At 24.1% G+C, this 23,292-nt stretch overlaps 1 protein-coding gene across 2 annotated transcripts in view; it reads left to right on the top strand.

The window, feature by feature from the left end:
* Positions 1-4,512: 4,512 nt before the first annotated feature.
* The window catches only part of LOC109594124 (T-box transcription factor TBX20-like), a 55,860-nt gene continuing 37,080 nt past the window's right edge, over positions 4,513-23,292 (top strand). For both annotated transcript variants that reach the window (XM_020009307.2, XM_049966582.1), the window contains exons 1-2: positions 4,513-5,007; positions 22,391-22,703. In XM_020009307.2, the coding sequence (XP_019864866.1) occupies positions 4,881-5,007; positions 22,391-22,703 (440 nt within the window). In that variant the 5' untranslated portion in view covers positions 4,513-4,880. The remainder of the gene's footprint in view (positions 5,008-22,390; positions 22,704-23,292) is intronic.

The raw sequence follows: 23,292 nt of genomic DNA, 5'->3' as shown, positions 1-23,292 counted from the left end.
GTAATCAATTAACCACAACAGAGATTTTTTGTAAAGCTTTTAATTTCCTACAAAGATATATTTTACGCATTTTATAACATTTACTTATCTATGAGATATAAAATTTAAAAGTAAAAAACAAATTTTTTTAAATTCTTCAAATTTTGACCTCCTATATCTTTTAAACGATAAGACCTGTGAAAAAATTGTAAGATACCTTTTTTGTCAAACGTTCAATTTCCTACAAAAAATGTCAACAGAAATTTTCTGTACGATTAAGTATTGGCCAGATATGGATTTTGCCAAATGGGACTGAAGAAAAAATGGAAAACACATCTTTGGAGTGCATCAATTTTTCAGTCTCAAATGTTAAAATAAAAATAGTTCATTTTTTGGCCCGTCATAGTAAGTAAGAATGGCACCCGGATCTTGTTGATGCGGAAACGAATCGGCATGCAAAGTGGGCACGGGCTCGAAATATGTAAAATTTATTTAAAAAAAAAAACAAAATGGTAATGCCACGGAATCGAAGTCAAAATACGGGGCACTTTACAATCGAAACAGTTACCTTTGAATAACAGATTACGTGATTAAAATATATAATGGGGACCCCCATTTCGACATTTGAATTTCATATGTGGCGTCCAGTGGCGTAGATGATTTGTGGCCGATCGTTTATTGTCAATTAGTTAGGTTAAATTAAATTAGGTGTGTTAAGGATGTAGATTGGAAGCAGGTGATCGTGTTATACGCATACATTATTCGCTCGTGGAAAATTGTAATTTGTACTATTAATTTGTTGTCTCGAATGTCGATTTTATCGGGGCAATTATACTTGTATAAATCTAATTGGAATGATTTCACCTTGAATTAATGCTAAAGTTGTTTGTATTTCTGTTCCAAGTATTAAATTAAAGTGATTATAAAGTTTTAAGGATACTGATTGAGAAATAAATATTAATTTTTTTAGTTAATTTTAAATTGATATTTGTTACTACTTTATTTTATTCGGGTTTCATTCCTTTTTGTTATTAAAATTTTTGGTTTTAAAGATTAAGTTACTAAGTATAAAATCTAAAAAATTTTATTAAAATAAAATTAATTTTCATTATGAAACAAGAAAAAAAAAGATATTTAAATATAGTTACATTTTTATAAAAATATTCACATTTTAGTAAACTTTCACTATATTAAAGTAAAGAAAAAAATATAAAAAATAAAAAAAAATAAAACTTCGTAAAAGTTAAGTTTATAAAGTTTTTATAATATATTTATTATATAATATTATTTTTATTATTTTATTATATATTTATTATATTACAATATATATATATATATATATATATATATATATATATATATATATATATATATATATATATATATAGTCAAAAATACAGTTTAATGTATATTTTCTTTTTTCTAAATTTTGTGTGAATTAACTTATATTTCAAAGTAGAGAAAATCATATGTTTATTCTCTAAATATACCTTTATAGTTGTTATTAAATACAAATACCAAATACTTCAAATATATTTATGTATTCTTTATTTTTTATATATTATTTAAATAGATTCATATTAAAATATTGTCACAAAAACAATTTTATGTATTTTTTCTTTTTTCTAAATTTTATCTGAAACAACATATTTCAAAGTGGAGAAAATTAAAAGTTTATTCTTTAAATATACCTTTACAGTGGTACTTAACTACAAACACCAAATACTTCAAATATATTTATGTATTCTTTATTTCTGTATATATTATTTAAATATTAAAATATAGAAAAAATACAGTTTAGTGTATGTTTTCTTTTTTCAAAATTTTATCTGGATTAACTTATATTACAAAGTAGAGAAAATTATAAGTTTAAACTTTAAATATTTCTTTATAGTTTGAAATGTATTTATGTATTCTTTATTTTCGTATATAATATTTAAATAGATTTAAAATAATAACAATTTTTATTATAATTAAAATGATTTTATTTATTTTATTATTATTAAAATAGTAACAAAAATGCAGTTTAATGTATTTCTTTTTACTTTTTTTACTAAACTTTTATCAAACTTTTTTCTATCTCAATTAACTTATATTATAAAGTAGGAAAAATTGTAAGTTTAAACTTTAAATATATCTTTATAGTGATACTTAAATACAAATATATATTATAAAGAAAAGTAAATTATTAAGTATAAACTTTAAATATTTTCTTATAGTGGGACTTAAATATAAACTCCAAATACTTCAAATATATTTATGTATTCTTTATTTTTATATATAAATAGATATATATTAAAATATTGACAAATACACAGTTTAATGTATTTTTTCTTTTTTTTTAATTTTATCTGAATTAACTTATATTACAAAGTATAGAAAATTATAAATTTAAATTTTAAGTATACCTTTGTCTCTACAAAGTACCTCAGTACTTAAATACAAACACTAAATACTTCAAATATATTTATGTATTCTTTATTTTTATATATATTATTTATAAAGATTTGTATTAAAATATTAACAAAAATGCAGTTTAATGTTTTTTGTTTTTGTTTACCTTTTCCGAAATTTTTATCATGCTTAACTTATATTACAAAGTAGAGAAAATTATAAATTTAAATTTTAAATATACCTTTACCTTAAATACAAACACGAAATACTTCAAATATATTTATGTATTCTTTATTTTTGTATATATTATTTAAATATATTTATTCAATATTAATATATTGAAAAAAAAAAAAAATACAATTTAATGTATTTTTTGTTTTATCTAAATTTTACCTGAATTAATTTATATTAAAAAGTAGCTAAAATTATAGGTTTATTCTCTAAATATATCTTTATAGTGGTACTTAAATACAAATATCAAATACTTCAAATCTATTTATGTGTTTTTGTATATATATATATTATTGAAAAAGAGTTATATTAAAATATTAATAAAAATGCATACATACTTCAAATGTATGCATTTTTATTAATATATATATATATATATATATATATATATATATATATATATATATATATATATTTATTTATATATACTTCAAATAAAAATTATTAGTATTATTATTAATAAATATTTTTAATCTGAAATATTGAAATTTATTTATACAACAAATTAAATATGTGTAGACACACTGATGACAAAAGAAAGTATTACTAATGATTTAGAAATCTATAATAAATATAAAATATAAAAAATATTTAATATCTATTTGTACACATGGAAAAATAATTTTCACAATTCTTTTCTTAACAAGATTTCAACATAAAAGTTAAAATGTGACGTTAAACATTGTGTTTATGTTTGTTTATGTTCGTTTATATATTTTATAAGTTGTTAAAATTTTTAAAGTAAACATTAAACAATAATCTTTGTAAACGATTTTCAATAGAAGACCAATATTAACAATTAATTTCGTATAAAATGTGTAATTATTAAAAATAAATTATTTATTATTGATTTATTATGTAAGAATAGGAATTTAAAAATTTACCAAAATAGGTGTGGGTCAAACCAATATATTTTTTTATTAATATGACGTGAAATAATTGATTACAAACCTAACTAATATTTTGAGAATTATTTTCCCCAAATTCAAAACAAAAAACTGAATTTTTGAGTATAAAACATTATTATTTATAGGGTTTAAATATATAATTAAATAAATAAAAAAATTAAATATATTTAACGAGTTTATAAAACTTTTGCCTCCATAAATATATTTTATCTGAAACAATTGAATTTATAAATAAATTCAACAAATTAAACGTTGATGACAAAAATAAAATTTTACATATTTAAATATTTTTCGTAATGTTTATAACATTTACATTTTGTTGTTAATCATTAGCCAAAATTTCAAAATTAAATTAATCAATTAAAACAATTTGCATAATTCCAACCAACGCCTGCATTTCATCGTCTAAATAAACAAGAACCGAAACCGAAACGGATCCGTTGTCACGTAAAAAGTGGGCGAAATCAAGGACCGTACCGCACGTTTCGCAGCCGTTTTCGGGCATCCCCATCGACGAATAAATTAGTGCAATAATTAGGCAATTAAAAGCAACGCAAAAAAAGTGGGGAGTAAATAATTAGCGGCGACCGAAACGTGTGGGCCCCCGTTTTTTTGCACGCTCGACCGTCAAGGCAGGCGAAAGAGTCCTGGGCCAGGTAGGCAGGGGTGGCCGGCGTGCCGGGGGCGTGTCCCCGCCCGGGCCACGCCCGCTGGCGTGTCGTCTTCGCGCTCCCCTCCCCACCACGCCGGCGACGACCGAAAGAAACCGGCTCGGGCGGCCGAAGAAGGCGCAGGGGATGCCCGCCCAGGTGCACGGCGCTCTCTGCTCCCCCCCAACGCGAGCCGAAACAAAGCGCGACGTGTTGTCATCGTGAACGCGGCCGCGGGGTGGGGGAGGGAGCCGCGGCAAAAAATCGCACACATTCCTTTTGATAACGTCTCCGCGGAGCGGTCAGTCGACGATGAACGGCGGCCGTGGCGCGAAGCGGGCCCCAGGAACCGAACAAGTAGCGGCGATCGCAATCAATTAGGCCCCGCGGTACGTAAAGGGAATTTCGAGAGAGGGGCACGCCTCTCGGGAAAGTGGGAGCAGCCAATCTAAATGCTTTCGCCGCACATCAAAAGTAATCTTGTTATATGTGCCAGCCGAAGGGATCTAAATATTCATTCTGTCAAAAACGTCTTGGCTTTGGTTCCGCGGCCGGTGGACGACTAGTGAAAGTACGCACGCACCGGGGTGGTACCCGGGGGTTTGAATGAGATGACATAAGAAACGGGTTGTTTTGGTACTGTAATTTTGCGGGTTTTGGGGGTTGGTATTTTATTGGCGGAACTCGTGGCTAGTGACATGTGCTCGCGGAGGAGGTGATGGAGGATAACTGTACGATGCGCCCGTGCGCCACAGACTTTAGCATCGCGGCGATCATGTCCAGGCACGGCAGGGCCAGGACCAGGTGCAGGGATCGGGATCCGCCGGATGCCATCTCGCCGCTCGGTAAGATATTCTAATCAGAGACGCGTCACTCTAAATCTTAATATATTATTATGTCACCAAAAAGAAAATTTAAAATATCAATAAACTGTCACATTAAGGTTTATTACATTTATTAAGATTTTAACAGTGTCATTTTTATGTTTACTATAATTGCTACTATTTTTATCTTGATAAACAAATAAAATTGACAAAATATCAATAATTTAGCATGAATAAATATTTTGAAGTAAATTTGTTGTTTACAATTATTTATATATTTTTTCCGATATCGATTTATGTGCAACAATTGATTTTAATGTTTTAAAACATCTCAAGATTGTCATAACAAAAAAATTATTTTATCACATTTAAATTATATAACAATTCAACAAAATATAATTTTATATTGTCAAAAAATTATAAATATTGATTAACATTATGTTTTTAGACCAGAGATCAGAGATGCGTCATTCTAAATCTTAATATATTATTAATGTCACCAATAAAGAAATTTAAATTATCAATATACTGTCACAATAAGGATTATTATATTTATTCAGACTTTTTTAACAGTGTCCTATTTATCTATTTGACATATACTAAAATTATTATTATTTTTAACTTGAAAAAAAAAAAATTGTCATAAAAAAAATATTTTATCACATCTAAATTATGTAAAAATTTAACAAAATATAATTTTATATTGTCAAAAAATTATAAATATTGATTAATATTATATTCTTAGACCCATTTAAAAATATATTTTTGTATATGATATATTAAAGATACCAGAAACTAAAATTAAGTGACAAATTGTCTATAATTGAATGAATCAATATATATAAATATAATATATAAAAATATTTAAATGTGATATATTGAAGTAGATTTGATGTTGACAATCATTTATAACTTTTATTTAACTTTATTTAGTTCCAATAATTTATTAGAATGTTTTAATACTTGTCAAGATAAAAACATTTCTTCATAACAAAAAATTTTACCACACTTAAATTATATAAAAATTTATTAAATTATTATTTTATTTTATCAATTATTGCTATTAATCAAGTCTATTATAACTCAATTATGATTTATACATTTAATTTTATAAGAAAAATATTCACATCATAAAATTACAAAAATTGCATTATTAAAACTAAAATTAGATCATATTAAAAAGATATAAGTAATAATTACTTGTATATTTTAATTATTATAATGTTTTCTGTGATTATTTTATAAATTAATTTTATTATAACATTTCAAAATATATTTATATTACAATAACTATAGTGTTGTCCAACAAATCAAAATCAATTTTAACAATACAATATCTATAACAACTATAGATATGGCAATATTTTAATGTAAATATTCATTAATTCAATTACGTATCTTTTGTGGTGTGGAGTTTTAATAATAATAATAATAATAATAATAATAATAATAATAATAATAATAAAGGAAATAATTTATGATCATAATCTGGTATAGCAATAATTGAGTTTAAAATGTAATTTTAATCAATTTTAACAATCTAATAATAATAATTTTTATATGAATACTTTTGTTATAAAGTTATTTTTAATTTATGTAATTTAAATATGATAAAACAATTTTTTTTGTGATGACAATAACTGTTTTTATTATGACATGTACATTTATTATATTATAAAATATTTTTTTTAGAATTATATTTTTATTATAAATTAAAAAGTAATATATTTATAACTTAAAAAAAATTATAAAAACTTAATGGCCATTTAATAAATGTATTCTTTGAAAAATTGTATTAAAAAATAAATGACATACATTTGTAAAGGTATCATTTATCTATTTGTCATGATATATATTTATTATTACTCATTTTGTTTTATTATATACACAACAAATTCAAAACCAATAAAATTTTCAAGTTAAATGTCAAAATATCAGTAAAGAAATGATTGAATGTATATAATATATAACAAATATTTTAACAAATCTAACAACAGTTCACAGTGTCATTAAACTATATTGAGTTTCAATAATTTATTTGAATGTTTTAATACTTGCTAAGATAAAAATAGTTGCTGTCATAACAAAAATATTGCTTTATCACATTTAAATTATATAACAATTTGATAATTAGTGTTTATTATTAATTATGTCCATTAAAATTCTATTTCAATGTATATTATTATTATTATTATTATTATTATTATTATTTTTATTTCATAAGAATAAGAATAGAACACAAATAAAATAAGAATAAGAATAGAATTATAATAACAATAAAAATTATAATTATTTGTTTGTTAAAATTTATTAAAATTACATTTTAGACCCTATTATCTTATCTTATTAATAACAATATATACAATATGTAAAAAAAGAAGTAAATGGAGATGAATATTTAACTATTATAAATATTGTTTTGCTAAAATTGATCTTTATTTTTTGGACTATATAAGACTATATAATTATTACAACCCGAATATTTTCTATGAATATGTTATAAATTATTTTGTTTATAATATTAATTTTTTAATTAATTATTTTTTTATAAAAAAATTTATCTTTTTATTTTTTTTATTAAAAGAAACATTATTTTTTATTCCTTAAAATTTATAATAATATTTACTATTAGTACAAAAATTTAATGTGTTATTATAAATTGATGGCTTTTATCTAAGTATATTTGATTTTATTTTAATTATTAAGTAAGTTTTTTGATAATTTGACGATATTCATAGAAATATTAACTTCAGAGTCAGTGATTATTATATTAGAATAACGAATATTTATTTATTTTAAATTACTACAAAAAATACAATTTAAAAATAAGTAAATAAAATACAATATTTAAAATTTTTTGTTTGCCAAAAAGAACACAAAATTAAAATAATAATAATAATTAATAAATGGTAAATATTATTATTAATAATGTTAATGAAAGGAAACATGACAGAAGCCTTAACATATTATGTATAATTTATACAGTAATCATAAAAGTACACATAATTTATAATAAATCTATAATAAATAGATATTTTAATTATTTATTTACAAACTTTTATTTATACCATTACATATTTGGTGTATAATTTATTCATGAAAATGTGCTGTAAAAAGCATATGGTATTAATGTAAAGTTCTTATAAACATAATTAATTTAACATAATTGAGGATTTAGAGTTTTTTACTTTACTTTAAGATTTAAACAAATAAAATTGATGTAAAATTGCCCGTACACATTAATAAGTGCTCGAAACTAGCAAAACATTTTTTTCCTTTTAATTTTCTTTAAATACAGAAACAAAATTAATTTTGCATAAAACTTAATTTAATTATTGTCACTAAAAAGGAAAGAAATAACACAAGGAAAAAGCTTAAACAATAAAAGGCAAGAAATTTCAAATATTTGTTCATCTTATTAAGACTAAACAATAATATTTCTATTTATTTTTAAATTAAACTTTCATTACCTTTTACCAATAATATTTAGAAATTACAAAAGACAATTTAAAAACTCATTTTATTTAGTATTACAGTAGCATAAATAACATTATCTCAACACTACTAAAATTTTAATGTAAAGTTTAAGTAATTAAAGAAACATATTTTCTGCGTTAATTACCAACTACTGGAATGCTACTTCGCAAATGAAACTTTCATTTACCATTTTTTTTCCCTACATTTTTATGTATTATTAATTGATAATCTTCGTTGTTTTGTGCCTGAAACGTTATTTGTTTTATGTAACACTGTTAGGCAAAATATAATTATTAGTTTGTAATAACACGAAGTATTATATTAACCAAAACATTAAAATACGATCGAAACGTTTACACAAAACTGCATTAAAACAGTAATAAAAAGGAGAACACAAACGGAGGAATTGTCATGTTTCAAACTCGTTATATTAAAAAGTGTCGTAAAAATACCAAAGTCGAGTGGAGTGCATCGATGGTACATAAATTTTAAAATTCGAAAGTGTTGTAAATACATGTAGTGGCGCTCATAAATTTCAACTTATAAACATTCACAATTCGACGGGATTTCAAAGATTTATTGGCCGACCTATCGATAATAAAATTCAACGTTGACGAACGACATTACTAACAACAAGGCAGTGTTTAAATAAAATTCGCGAACGGTTTCGTACTTAATAAATTTGTTTTTAAATGGACAAAATAGGATTTTTAACGGGGTTATTAATGATTTTACATGTGATTTAGGGGCAGTATACTTGGTAAATAAAATTTTAGGTATTTAACAGAATATTTTCTTGAAATTTATCAAAAATTTAGAAGAACAGGGGAATAATATAATCGAAATTATGAAATAAATATGACTATACGAAGAATATAACAAAAATAATGATACATACAAAATTGACAATTTACTAGAAGGACACAAAGAAATATGAGACAGTAGAAAACAGGGAAGTCCCAGAAAAAATATCTGAACTTGATTGGTATTTTCTTATTTTATAATAACATCTAATACATCCATTTTTTTGGTGTATTATGTATTAAATTAACGGTGTTTTTATATAGGAAAATTAATTATTAATGACATCTGGTTTAGAAACAGGGATGACAATATGCAAAATTAATATAATTTCAGGATATTTACCAGAATAGTTTTTCTGCATTTATAAAAAAAATGAGAAATTTATTAACATTCAGTATTAAAAATCTCAGTGAATAATTTTAATCCAAATTATTAAATAAATAGGTCTATACCAAGAATATATAAAAATGTGGATATTTTAAAGAGTCAGTTATGTATTTATTTTTTAATGTTTGCCAACAATTAATATTTAAAGTTATCACTTATTCTTAACATATTTTTATGTTAAAATATTTCTACAAAAATTGGCAATTTACTAAAAGGACACAGAGCAATATGAGACAGTATAAAACAGGGGATTCCCAGAAAAAATATCTGAACTTGATTGGTATTTTCTTATTTCATAATAACATCTAATACATCCACTTTTTTGGTGTATTAGGTATTAAATTAACAGTGTTTTTAGATAAGAAAATTAATTATTAATGACATCTGGTTTAGAAGCAGTAATGACAATATGCCAAAATAATATAATTTCAGGATATTTATCAGAATACTTTTTCTGTATTTATCAAAAAATTGAGAAATTTATTAACATTTAGTATTACAAAAGTTAGTGAATAATTTTAATCCAAATTATTAAATAAATGGGTCTATACCAAGAATATATAAAAATGTGGATATTTTAAAGAGTCAGTTATGTATTTATTTTTTAATGTACAATATATATTAAAAACGAATGTTTGCTATTAATGAGTATTTAAAGTTATCATTTATTCTTACCTTATTTTTGTGTTACATTATTTCTACAAAAATTGGCAATTTACTGAAAGGACACAGAGCAAAATGAGACAGTAGAAAACAGGGAAGTCCCAGAAAAAATATCTGAACTTGATTGGTATTTTCTTATTTTATAATAACATCTAATACATCCATTTTTTTGGTGTATTATGTATTAAATTAACGGTGTTTTTATATAGGAAAATTAATTATTAATGACATCTGGTTTAGAAACAGGGATGACAATATGCAAAATTAATATAATTTCAGGATATTTACCAGAATAGTTTTTCTGCATTTATAAAAAAATGAGAAATTTATTAACATTCAGTATTAAAAATCTCAGTGAATAATTTTAATCCAAATTATTAAATAAATAGGTCTATACCAAGAATATATAAAAATGTGGATATTTTAAAGAGTCAGTTATGTATTTATTTTTTAATGTTTGCCAACAATTAATATTTAAAGTTATCACTTATTCTTAACATATTTTTATGTTAAAATATTTCTACAAAAATTGGCAATTTACTAAAAGGACACAGAGCAATATGAGACAGTATAAAACAGGGGATTCCCAGAAAAAATATCTGAACTTGATTGGTATTTTCTTATTTCATAATAACATCTAATATATCCACTTTTTTGGTGTATTAGGTATTAAATTAACAGTGTTTTTAGATAAGAAAATTAATTATTAATGACATCTGGTTTAGAAGCAGTAATGACAATATGCCAAAATAATATAATTTCAGGATATTTATCAGAATACTTTTTCTGTATTTATCAAAAAATTGAGAAATTTATTAACATTTAGTATTACAAAAGTTAGTGAATAATTTTAATCCAAATTATTAAATAAATAGGTCTATACCAAGAATATATAAAAATGTGGATATTTTAAAGAGTCAGTTATGTATTTATTTTTTAATGTACAATATATATTAAAAACGAATGTTTGCTATTAATGAGTATTTAAAGTTATCATTTATTCTTACCTTATTTTTGTGTTACATTATTTCTACAAAAATTGGCAATTTACTGAAAGGACACAGAGCAAAATGAGACAGTAGAAAACAGGGAAATTTCAGAAAAAATATCTGAACTTGATTGGTATTTTCTTATTTTATGATAACATCTAATACATCCATTTTTTTGGTGTATTATGTATTAAATTAACGGTGTTTTTACATAGGAAAATTAATTATTAATGACATCTAGTTTAGAAACAGGGATGACAATATGCAAAATTAATATAATTTCAGGATATTTATCAGAATAGTTTTTCTGCATTTATCAAAAAACTGATAAATTTATTAACATTCAGTATTAAAAAAGTCAGTGAATAATTTTAATCCAAATTATTAAATAAATAGGATTATACCAAGAATATATAAAAATGTGGATATTTTAAAGAGTCAGTTATGTATTTATTTTTTAATGTACAATATATATTAAAAACGAATGTTTGCTATTAATGAATATTTAAAGTAATCATTTATTCTTATCTTATTTTTATGTTACAATATTTCTACAAAAATTGGCAATTTACTAAAAGGACACAGAGCAAAATGAGACAGTAGAAAACAGGGAAATTTCAGAAAAAATATCTGAATTTGATTGGTATTTTCTTATTTTATAATAACATCTAATACATCCACTTTTTTGGTATATTAGGTATTAAATTAACAGTGTTTTTAGATAGGAAAATTAATTATTAATGACATCTGGTTTAGAAGCAGTGATGACAATATGCCAAGTTAATATAATTACAGGATATTTACCAGAATACTTTTTCTGCATTTATAAAAAGATTGAGAAATTTATTAACATTTAGCATTACAAAAGTCAGTGAATAATTTTAATCCAAATTATTAAATAAATATTACAATACCAAGTATATATAAAAAATGTGGATATTTTAAAGTGCCAGTTGTGTATTTATTTTTTAATGTATAATATAAAATAAAAACGAAAATAACTGCCAGCAATAAATATATAAGTTATTATTTATTCTTAACTTATTTTTATGTTAAAATATTTCTACAAAAATTGACAATTTATTTGAAAGACACAGTACAATTAGGAGACAGTAAAAAACAGGGGAATCCCAGAAATAATGTCTGAACTTGAGTGGTATTTTCTTATTTTAGAATAACAACCAATACATCCACTTTTTAGTGTCTAAATATCAAGAATGTGAAAAATAACTGCCAACAAATATTCATTGTCAAGTAATTATTTATTTTTATCTTATCCCAGAAAAAAATGTATGAACTTGAGTGGCATTTTCTCATTATTGAATAACAACCAATACATTCACTTTATTTGGTTTATTGGGTATTAAAATAAAAGTGATTTTAGATAGGAAAATTAATTGATCCCTGATTTGGAAGCAGTGATGACAATATGCCTGGTAAATAAAAGTTTAAGTGTTTACCCGAATATTTTCTCGTCATTAACCAAAAAATGGGAAATAACTTATTTACAATTAGTATTACACAAATCATTGAATAATTACAAATTAATTCATATTTTTCCTGTCAAAAAATCTCTTTAAAAACTGTTATTATTCAGTATGGGAGAATAGAAAACATGGGAATCCCAACATGCACATGAGTTGTATTTACTTCATTCCAATCACCATATAGTGGAGCCTTCAAAATGGATTTCCTCACAATAATAACTTTAAAATTGTTGCAAATAAAAAATGGCGAATGCGCCAGGAGATTGTGTGCATTTAAACCGCATTAGATGTGGCTCAGTTACCGCAACTAAATAAATAAATAAAATTAACAACACTTCCACATAAAGTTGAAGTTTCTCAGAGAGTTAATCTACAATTATCATTAATAATATTTAATATCCTCCCAAAGTGATGTATTGCCGTATAATTATTTCTGTACTTTTACAATGATTTATGTTTACTTTCTTGCATCTTTCAGTGTTAATTAATAAGCGAATTTGTAACGAACGTAATGCGATTTTATTCCGCTGCCGGCAAAGGACTTCCGACATTCAATTCAATTAGTGGCGTTTTAGTTATTAATTTTTTGTCAGACGTTAAATAATTAACATTGTTGGTACGGTTTTATTGAGCCATAAATTACCGGCCATAATTTTCCAACACTTGTAACAATGGCAAAATCTATCGGCATAATCAAAACAGAACGGAAACGCCAAGATTAAACAACACAAATTAAAATTCTCTCACCAATCGTACGTAAAAGATAAAATAAATTCGATTTTATTGAGTCGTAAATCGTCGACCTGCTATTTTTAACCGGATCACGGCAGTTACAACAAAAGCCGCCAATTAAAACAACAATAGAAACGATATTAGTGTAATCATTAGTGGGGCTCTTAATAATAACAATAAAAAAAAAAAAATAAACGTGGAAACGTTGTACAAGTTTCAAAGAGTGTTAAACCGTTAATACATTATTTTTCAATTAAGCCCCAGTCCCACCGCGGAGGCGAAACAATGAAAACAAAAAGAAAATAAATGATTATATTATAATAAATTGTACGACTGCTCAAATGTTATGTAAAATCAGATCGGAGATAAGTGCGCTATGTTAATTATTTAATATCGTGCCGTAAAAAAAGTATATATATATATATACGTACATATACTGCGCTGCCACTTAAGTTTTCTCTAATGACCGTTGTAAAAGAGTTCACACATTTTCTAGGATATAATTACGAGGCAATCTCGTTAATATAGAACAAATATTGTGGTTTCTCACCAATTAAACATTTACAATAAAGCACTGCAATCTAATTAGGAGCAGGAAAATATGGTTTTTACAATTGGTTGAAGAAATTGTTTATTTTGTTTTAATTTTCATTGTTTATTAGGTCGGAAAAATCATGAATTTTAATCTGATTATGTTTGTTGAAATAGTTTTTATAATACATACATAATATATATTATATATAAAATAAAATATGTAATATAAAATATATAGTATATAATGTTTAATGTATATTGTAATATACAATGTATAATTATATTGCATAAAAAATAAAATTTTATTTTGGAATTTATTATCGTTAAGGGCATCCCAAGTTGTATTAAAATAAATATTGTATATAATTTATATACATAATTTATATACAATATATAATTATAACGTATAAAAGACAAAAAATAAATATTTTACAAATAGAAAATTAAATAATATATACAAATATAATTTTATTTTGAATTTTATTATAGTTAAGAGTATCCCAATTTGTATAAAAATATATATTGCATATAATACAATATATAATTATAACGTATAATAAATAACACATAAGTTTTTGGCAAAGAGAAAATTAAATAATATAAAAAAATATATAACTTTATTTTGGAAAATATTATCGTACAAAATATTTAAAATTGTATAAAATTAGACATTATGTATATGTTAATATATAATTTTTAATTATAATGTATAAAAAATAAAATATAAATTTTTGACACAGAAAATTGAATAATATATAAATGTATAATTTTATTTTGGAATTTATTAATCGTTCAGAATACTACAAATTATATAAAATAGATATTGTATATAATATAATATACTATATACAATTATAATGTATAAAAAATAGAACATACATTTTTGACAAAGAGAAAATTGAATAATATATAAATATATAATTTTATTTTGGAATTTATTAATCGTTCAAAGTATCGCAAATTATATAAAATAGATGTTGTATATAATATAATGTACTATATACAATTATAATATATAAATGGAAAATAAATTTTGGCAATAAGAAAATTAAACAATATATTAAAATATAATTTAATTTTCTAATTTAATTTAATTTTCAGAGTATCCCAAATTATATAAAAGTAGTATAATATATAATATATAATTATAATGTATAAAAAATGAGACAAATTTTTGACAAATAGAAAATTAAATAAAATAAAAAATTAATATAGTATACAAATATATAATATACAATTATAAAATATAAATAATTAAAACATAAATTTTTGGCAAAGATAAAATTAAATAATAAAGATAACTATAATTTTTTTTGTATTTAATATTATACATTCATTCACGTTTTGAAATAATCGGCTTGAAAAAAATACCCATTAATAATTTTAATTCAGTCTCGTTTCTACGTTGCATTAATAAAAAACATTAATTGTAAGATTAAAATAAATTACAGCTAATCCATGTGAAAAAACTTTAACACATACAAATGACTTCCTCATCAAACGTACATAATTTAAACATTAACAAAATAAATATTGGGTACCGATGCAGTTCTTATTTCTTACTTATTAAAAAGGGCAGTTTAAAAATATTTATAAATTTATTTAAAATAAGACCACATAAGATTGATATTTTCATTTTTTTTTTTTAATTATCAAAAATTTAATACTGGAATAATTGGAAATATTTATTTAAAAAAGCAATTTAATAATATTTATAATTTTAAACAACAAATAACAATTTTAAAAATAAATTTATTTAATAAATATAACTGATTTTTAAAATCTATTTAAAACATATTTATAGAATAAAAAATATAGTTGTAAAATATTAAAAATTTAGTAATGAAAAAACAAATAATTTATAAATATATAAATTATTTAAATATCATGTGTTTTACTCATTTATTCAAGCAATTAAATAAATGAAAAATTAGGAAATATTTCGTAAAAGCAAAAGTTTATTAAAAATGTTTAAAATTCTAAATAAATTCGTATTATGAAATAACAAATCCTTCTAATACATATTAACAATATTTCGTAAAAATTTTAACTTGTCCAAAATTATCCAAACACATTTGTTTATCGACACAGTTTACAAATAATAGCTTATCACACAATTAAATAAATCAAACAATATTAACTGCATTTAAATAAAAAGTTTCTAATAATAAATCGTGCAAAATATGTCAACCCGTTATTATTCATTAATCTGAAAATACATCAACATTTAATTTCCCCCCTGAAACGTAAAACCTTTCGGAGTTTATCACGTCAACAAATAACGTAAAATAAAATTCAATCAGAAATGCGGCCTGTCTGTCGATAGGTCCGAAGATATTCCCTTGTTCCTGAATTAGCACGCTTTGTTATTGTTCTACTTCCAAATATACAAAAGAGTTGATTGGACATCCCGACGTCCCGTAAATATTTTCCTTCCGAACCGTCCATTGCGACGCATAAAGAAAGTCCTTGAGCCCGATTTTTATTATTCAAATCAAAGGGAGATCCATTGATTTGGACGTGGAAAAAAACGGTTTCCCTTGAGCTGTTATCTCGGTATCTTGTTTTTTTTTGTGCGTGTGAGTGTGTGACAGATCTCGCACGATTTCCCAAACGACACACCAATTAAATTGGATTAGCATCGATCGCGACGCGTTCGTGAGATCGATCGCCGTTGCTCAACCTGCCGAATTACGACGGGTGTGGTCCCCGTACGGATTCCGATCGATTGTGTACCGGATTTTTGACGAAATCCGGAACAACAATGGAAGGCACGGTACTCAAAAAATTACCCAATAAATTCATTAGGTTTTTAGAATGTTTATTTTGTTAATGTTCAAATTATGTATTTAAATTTGTATTAACCTTACAATTTTTATATATTTTTTGAGATGGTGAGATGGAGAACTTTTTTAAATTATCTTGTTAAATTTTAATTTATATTAATTAAGAACTAATTTTGAGAATAATTTATATTATTTTTAGTCCTTATTTTAAACTTTTATGAAATTTACGATTCCTAAAATTATTAATTTATTTTCATTTATTAAGTAAAATTTGAATGATAATATAAGAAGAAAACTTAATTTGTAAAAATTATCTCAAAAATTATATATTATTTAATTTAAATGCATCATTTGATTTTCAATATTTTACCTAAATAAATAATTTTCTTCATTAAATCATAATTTTAAATAATTAAATTAACAAGCAAAAAAAGTTCAAAATTAATAAATAATTATTTTTTAATTATCTTAATTCTTCAAATTTTTGCTCAAAACATGTTGTTTAAAAAATTATTAAAAGTTAAATATTTTAAATTATTATTCAAATTATACAAAATTTTTAAAGTATAATAATATTTATAATTATTTATTAATTTTATTCATAATTAATTTTAATAGAATATTTTAAATATTTTAGTAATTGTTGAATAATTTAAATTAATATATTTTTAAATAAAAATAATGCATAAAATTTTAATTTAATATTTCAAAGAAAGTCTCAAACTGTATATAATGTATATTACAATACATAATATATGAAATATAACGTACTCATTTAATATAAATAATTATAAAAATAATATTGTATATAATGTAATATACAATATATAATTATAATTAAAATGAAACAAATTTTTGATGAATAAAAAATTAAATGATATATAAAAATATAATTTTATTTTGGAATTTCATTCCGTTCATATATATATTTATAATGTATAAAAAATAAAACATAAATTTTTGACAAAGAGAAAATTAAATAATATATAAAAGTATAATTTTATATTTTAGTTTATTATTGTACAGAGTATTCCAAATTGTATAAAATAGATATTGTATATAATATAATATTGAGAAATAAAACAAAAAAATTTTCACAAATAGAAAATTAAATAAATTTTAAAAAATGTATAGTTTATATAATAAAATTATAATTAGTATTGTATAGTTAGTTATATAATATATAATTATAATGTATAAAAAATATAATATAGATATTTGAAAAAGAGAAAATTAAATATTTAATATTTTGGAATTTATTATTGTTCAGATAATTTGTATAAGCCAGATATTGTATATACTATAATTTATAGAAAAACTCTTCATTGGCTGTAAACAGTAGATCAAAAAATAATGAAGATAGAAGGTGTTAGAGGAGAAATTAAATGGGAGATAATGTTTTAACGATAAATTATTTAAAAAATGACTATAAAAAAGATTAAAAACCAGATGAAGAAGGGAATAACAGACTTTAGAATGTTGAAAGCTGAAATGAAGAAAAATGAAAATGAGTTTATGAAGATAAAAATTGACAGAGAAGACAATATTTATGAAGAATTTTGAGTATTAAGAATTCCAATCCAATACATTATTTTAGACAAAACTCTTCATTGTATATAGATTTTAGAAAATACTATTCACTAACTGTAAATAGTAGATAGAAAAAGAATGAAGATTCAAATTGGAGATAAATCTTTAAAGATAAATTATTTAAAAAAATGACAATAAAAAAGGTTACAGACCAGATGAAGAAGGGAAGAACATACTTTAAAACATTGAAAGCAGATGAATAAAAACGAAGATGAGAGATAATTGACAGAAAAGACAATTTTTAAGAAGAATTCTGAATATTAAGATTATTTTAGAAAAAACTTTTTACTGTAAACAGTAGATAGAAATAATTCAAGATGAAACAGATGATAAATACAAATGAGAGATAAATAAAATAATAAATAAATAGTTTAAATTAAATAAAAATAAATTAAAGGAAAAATGTTTGAATAAAAGGTAAAAAAAGAGTAATTCTAGAGTATTGAAGACGAATTTTAGTCCATTAAATTATTATACATTGGTTGTAAATAATATAATTGATAGAAGAAGAACGAAGATTCAAGGTAATAAGTAAAAAATAAAAAGAAGAATGATTGGTGAGTGGAAATGGAGGATGAAAGATAAAATGAAGGATAAATATAAATATTTAGTGTACATTCAAAAAATTACATCATCAGTTTTAATTACGGTCCAAAGGAAAGCGTTGACAATTTTCGAATTAGACCTCACCGGAAGATGAAAATAGAAAAAAAAACGCATTACACAAACCGGGAGAACAACAGCACAACATCGAACATTAAATCAGCATGTAATTTGGCCTGGATATCATCACATGCGCCAATCATTAGGCCACAGTAATAACATCATCAAGTCCAGTAATACAATCGTCACACGGAAACTGGTCGCAGCGTTTCAAGCGCCTAATGTCCCGAAACGACAATAGTGGCAGACCCCCGAAAAAAGAGGAACGACGATAAGATCGTAATCGCGGGAGGATCATGCATGTAATGATGTTTTCGTAAATTACGGCCGGCACTCTAATGCGTTGCGGCGTTCACGGCAAAAACCAACAATTACGCGACGAACGGGCCCGGACTATTTTTCGGAACGTTCTCGAGATAATGTCTTGTTTCTCGACAGTTGTTTCGTTCGTGGGTCGGATAATTGGCTGAGGAAGTGTGTTATGGGCTTTAAAAGCTCTTTTGTTCCTTAAACTATATTTTGACATTGTTTTGATGCGTTTAAGACATTGACATTTGAATTAAATTAATTTATATTATATTTAAATGTATATTTTAAATTGTTTAATTTTTATTTTTTAATTTTATTTTCTATATATAATATAACTAATAATTTTAAATTTTAATTATACAATTAAAATTTTAAAAATAAATTAAAATTGTTTATAAACATATTTTATTTAAAAATATATTAATTTAATGTATTCAATAATTATAAACATATTTAAAATATTCAATTGAAATTAATTATTTATAATTATTAAATAAATTAAATTATTACAATTTTAATATTTTTGTATAATTTCAAAATATTTTACTTTTAAAAATTTTTGAAACAGACATGTTCTGAACAAAAATAATATATTTTTAGAGATTAATAGTTAAAAAGCAATTATTTATTAATTTTATTCTTTTTTTAATTGTTTAATTATTTAAAAGTATGATCTATCTACCATTTCCAGTTAGGGAAGAGTTTTTTCTAAAATTCATATACAGTGAAGAATTTTATGTAAAATATTGTATTGGATTGGAATTCTTAATATTCAAAATTCTTCTCAAATATTGCCTTTTCTGTCAATTTATATCTTTATAATCAATTTCTCATTTTCATTTTCCTTCATTTCTGCTTTCAATATTCTAAAGACTGTTGTTCTTCCCTTCTTCATTTTGGTCTTTAACCTCCTTTATATTCATTTTTTAAATAATTTATCTTTAAAAGTTTATTTGCATTTCTCCTCTTCAAACTTGAATCTTCATTATTTTTTGATCTACTATTTACAATCAGTAAAGAGTTTTTTTCTAAAATCTATTATTTACAATGAAGTGTTTTATCTAAATAATAGAATTAAAAATCCAAAATAATAGAACTAAAGATTAGAATTCTTGATATTCATAATTTTTTTTAAATATTGTTTTTTTTGTCAATTTTTATCTTTATACTTAATCAGTCATTTTCATATTTCTTCATTTTTGCTTCTTCATTTGATCTTTAACCTTTTTTATTGTCATTTTTTAAATAATTTATCTCCTTTTGCATTTTTCTTCTTCTAAAATCTTCATTCTTTTTTATTAATAGTCATTGAAGAGTCTTTTTCTAAAATAATTATATGGACTGGAATCTTTTATTCCATACTTTATCATAAATATTGTTTTTTTCTGTATTTTTTTTTCTATAAAAATATAATGGATTAGAATTTTTAATATTTAACACTTCATCTTAAATATTGTATTTTCTGTCTATTTTTTATCTTATAATTAATCTTCTTTTCATTTTTCTTCTTTCTTTTCAATTTTTCCTTTTTATCAATGATTTTCTAAAATAATTATATGGATTGGAAACTTTAATATTCCAGACTTTATCATAAATATTGTCTTTTCTGTAAATTTCTTCTGTTTATCTTCTTTCCTTTCAATCTTTCATTTTACAAATTATATCAGTGATATATATATATATATATATATATATATATATATATATATATATATATATATATATATATATATATATATATATATATACTTTTTATCTATTTTTGAAGCTTTGACTTTATTGTTCCAAAATTCGGTCTTCCTCATTTGATTTGTTTTTAATTGCCCCTTTTTTATTTTTTACAAGTAATTTAATCTTTAAAGATTTATCTTCCAGTTGAATTTTTCATATTCCACCTTAAATCTTCATTATTTTTCTATTTACTCTTTACAGTCAGTGTAGAGTTTTATCTAAAATAATTTAATCGATTGGAATCTTTAATATTCAACTCTTCATCTTAAATTTTGTCTTTTCTATTTTTTATCTTATAATCAATTTTCTTTTCTTTACATTTGCCACTTTTAACTTTCATCAGTGATTTTTAGTACTTTATATTTTCAATATTTGCCATTAAGTTTACTCTTCTTTTTTTCATCCTGTCTTTAACCTATTTTCTATTTATTTTTTCATAATATTTTAATCTTTGGAGATTCATCTCCCATTTACATTTCTCCTCTTTTACCCCCATTTTTATTCTTTCTACAATTTGGAGCATCTTACATCTTAAACCATCTTCTTACTCCAATTTTTGTCTTGAATACTCCAAACCTAGCTCTTCTTTTCTTTGTCAAAGTTTGCCCTTCATTTCTCCACCTTGTCTTTAATCTTGTTTCTGTTTATTTTGTATTGAAGGTCATACATATAAAAACTATAGCCTAAATATTTATATCACCATAATGGACGTGATTTATAAAACACGATTTTTTGCGCAGCTTTAATAGACCAATAAAAAACGTATTTATAGCTAATGCGTCGGAATTTGGCCATTTTTTTTATTATTATTAGTAAAAAGCTCGCTTACGTGTTGTCGGCATCGCAAAGGGGCGAAACGTGAATGATATAACAATTTCCGTGACAAAATCCACTATTTCAGCCCGTATCAGAATGGAACGTATTAATTTTTGTCGCACATGCTGTCCGGAATTATTAGGCACCCTTTCAGTTCCAAAAAGGAAATTATAACTCGTTCATTTTTATAGAGCTAAAGCGGTAATTTACGATCTCGGAACACATTTTCGGTGTAAAAGGATTGCATTATAGAAAACTCGGTACTTCCGACTTTTTACGATTATTTCTGGATTATCATTAAAAATGATCGTTTTAATGCCTTCATTTCGTCGACACATGTAACATGTGTCGGTACCATTCACCGCCGGGCCACTTCTGCGTCGACTTTTACGATCGTACGTTATCGTTATTAATAATTAAACTCGATGCGTTGCAGAGAAATTCGTGGAGACGGCCTCGTCGGTGCCCTCGACTCCCGAGCCGGCCACTCTGGACTGCACGGTGGTGAGCGGCGGCGACAACGAGAGCGGCCGGGACTCGCCGGTGGACGTGTCCTCCACGTCCGAGTCGGGGACGGCCTCGACCACCAATTCGGGCGGCCGCAGGTCGCCCAGCACCAGGAACCCGCTGCTGCAGGAGCGGTGGTCGTGCGAGGAGCTGAGGAACGTGACGTGCCACCTGGAGACCAAGGACCTGTGGGATAAGTTCAACGATTTGGGCACCGAGATGATTATCACCAAAACCGGCAGGTAAGCTTCATGTGTTGGTACCATAATTGATGGTGGAGACATGTGGTGAATATGAATATTCAAATTGTGAATTAATGGCACTGTAACCAATGGCGGAACTAGATTAATTGGGCACCCCAAAATAAGTCCCCTTCCATATTTAAATTAAATGATCCACCATCCAATTAGAGGACTGGAATATTCAGTTCCGAGCCGTTTAGTTTTTGGCTTGGAGCTTACTTTAGGCCAATCTATTTTTTGTGTGGGTGTTTCGCAACACGTTGAATAATGAATGGTTGTCTGATTTCACGTCGTTTAGTTAACTGAAAAGATTTAATACAGTAGTAAACTATGTCGTGATAGTGCAAATGCAAACAAACGATTTTCTATTGAATTTATCGTTCGGCCTTTAAGTATTTTGTTAAAATACACAAGCCGAGTGTTTGTTTGTGCACACGTTGAAATTTGTGTTTGTCCATGACTGATTTATGACTTTTAATTATAAACCGATCATTTGATACTTCGTGGTACTTATCGTTAAAGCCCTCAATTCGTAATATTTATTCTCGACCGTTCAAACAACCGAATCTCATTTAAATAACAAATAATT

This window comes from Aethina tumida, chromosome 4 (genome assembly GCF_024364675.1).
Source record: "Aethina tumida isolate Nest 87 chromosome 4, icAetTumi1.1, whole genome shotgun sequence".
In the NCBI taxonomy this organism is placed as follows: domain Eukaryota; kingdom Metazoa; phylum Arthropoda; class Insecta; order Coleoptera; family Nitidulidae; genus Aethina; species Aethina tumida.
This window is presented reverse-complemented; position numbering and strand designations above follow the sequence as displayed.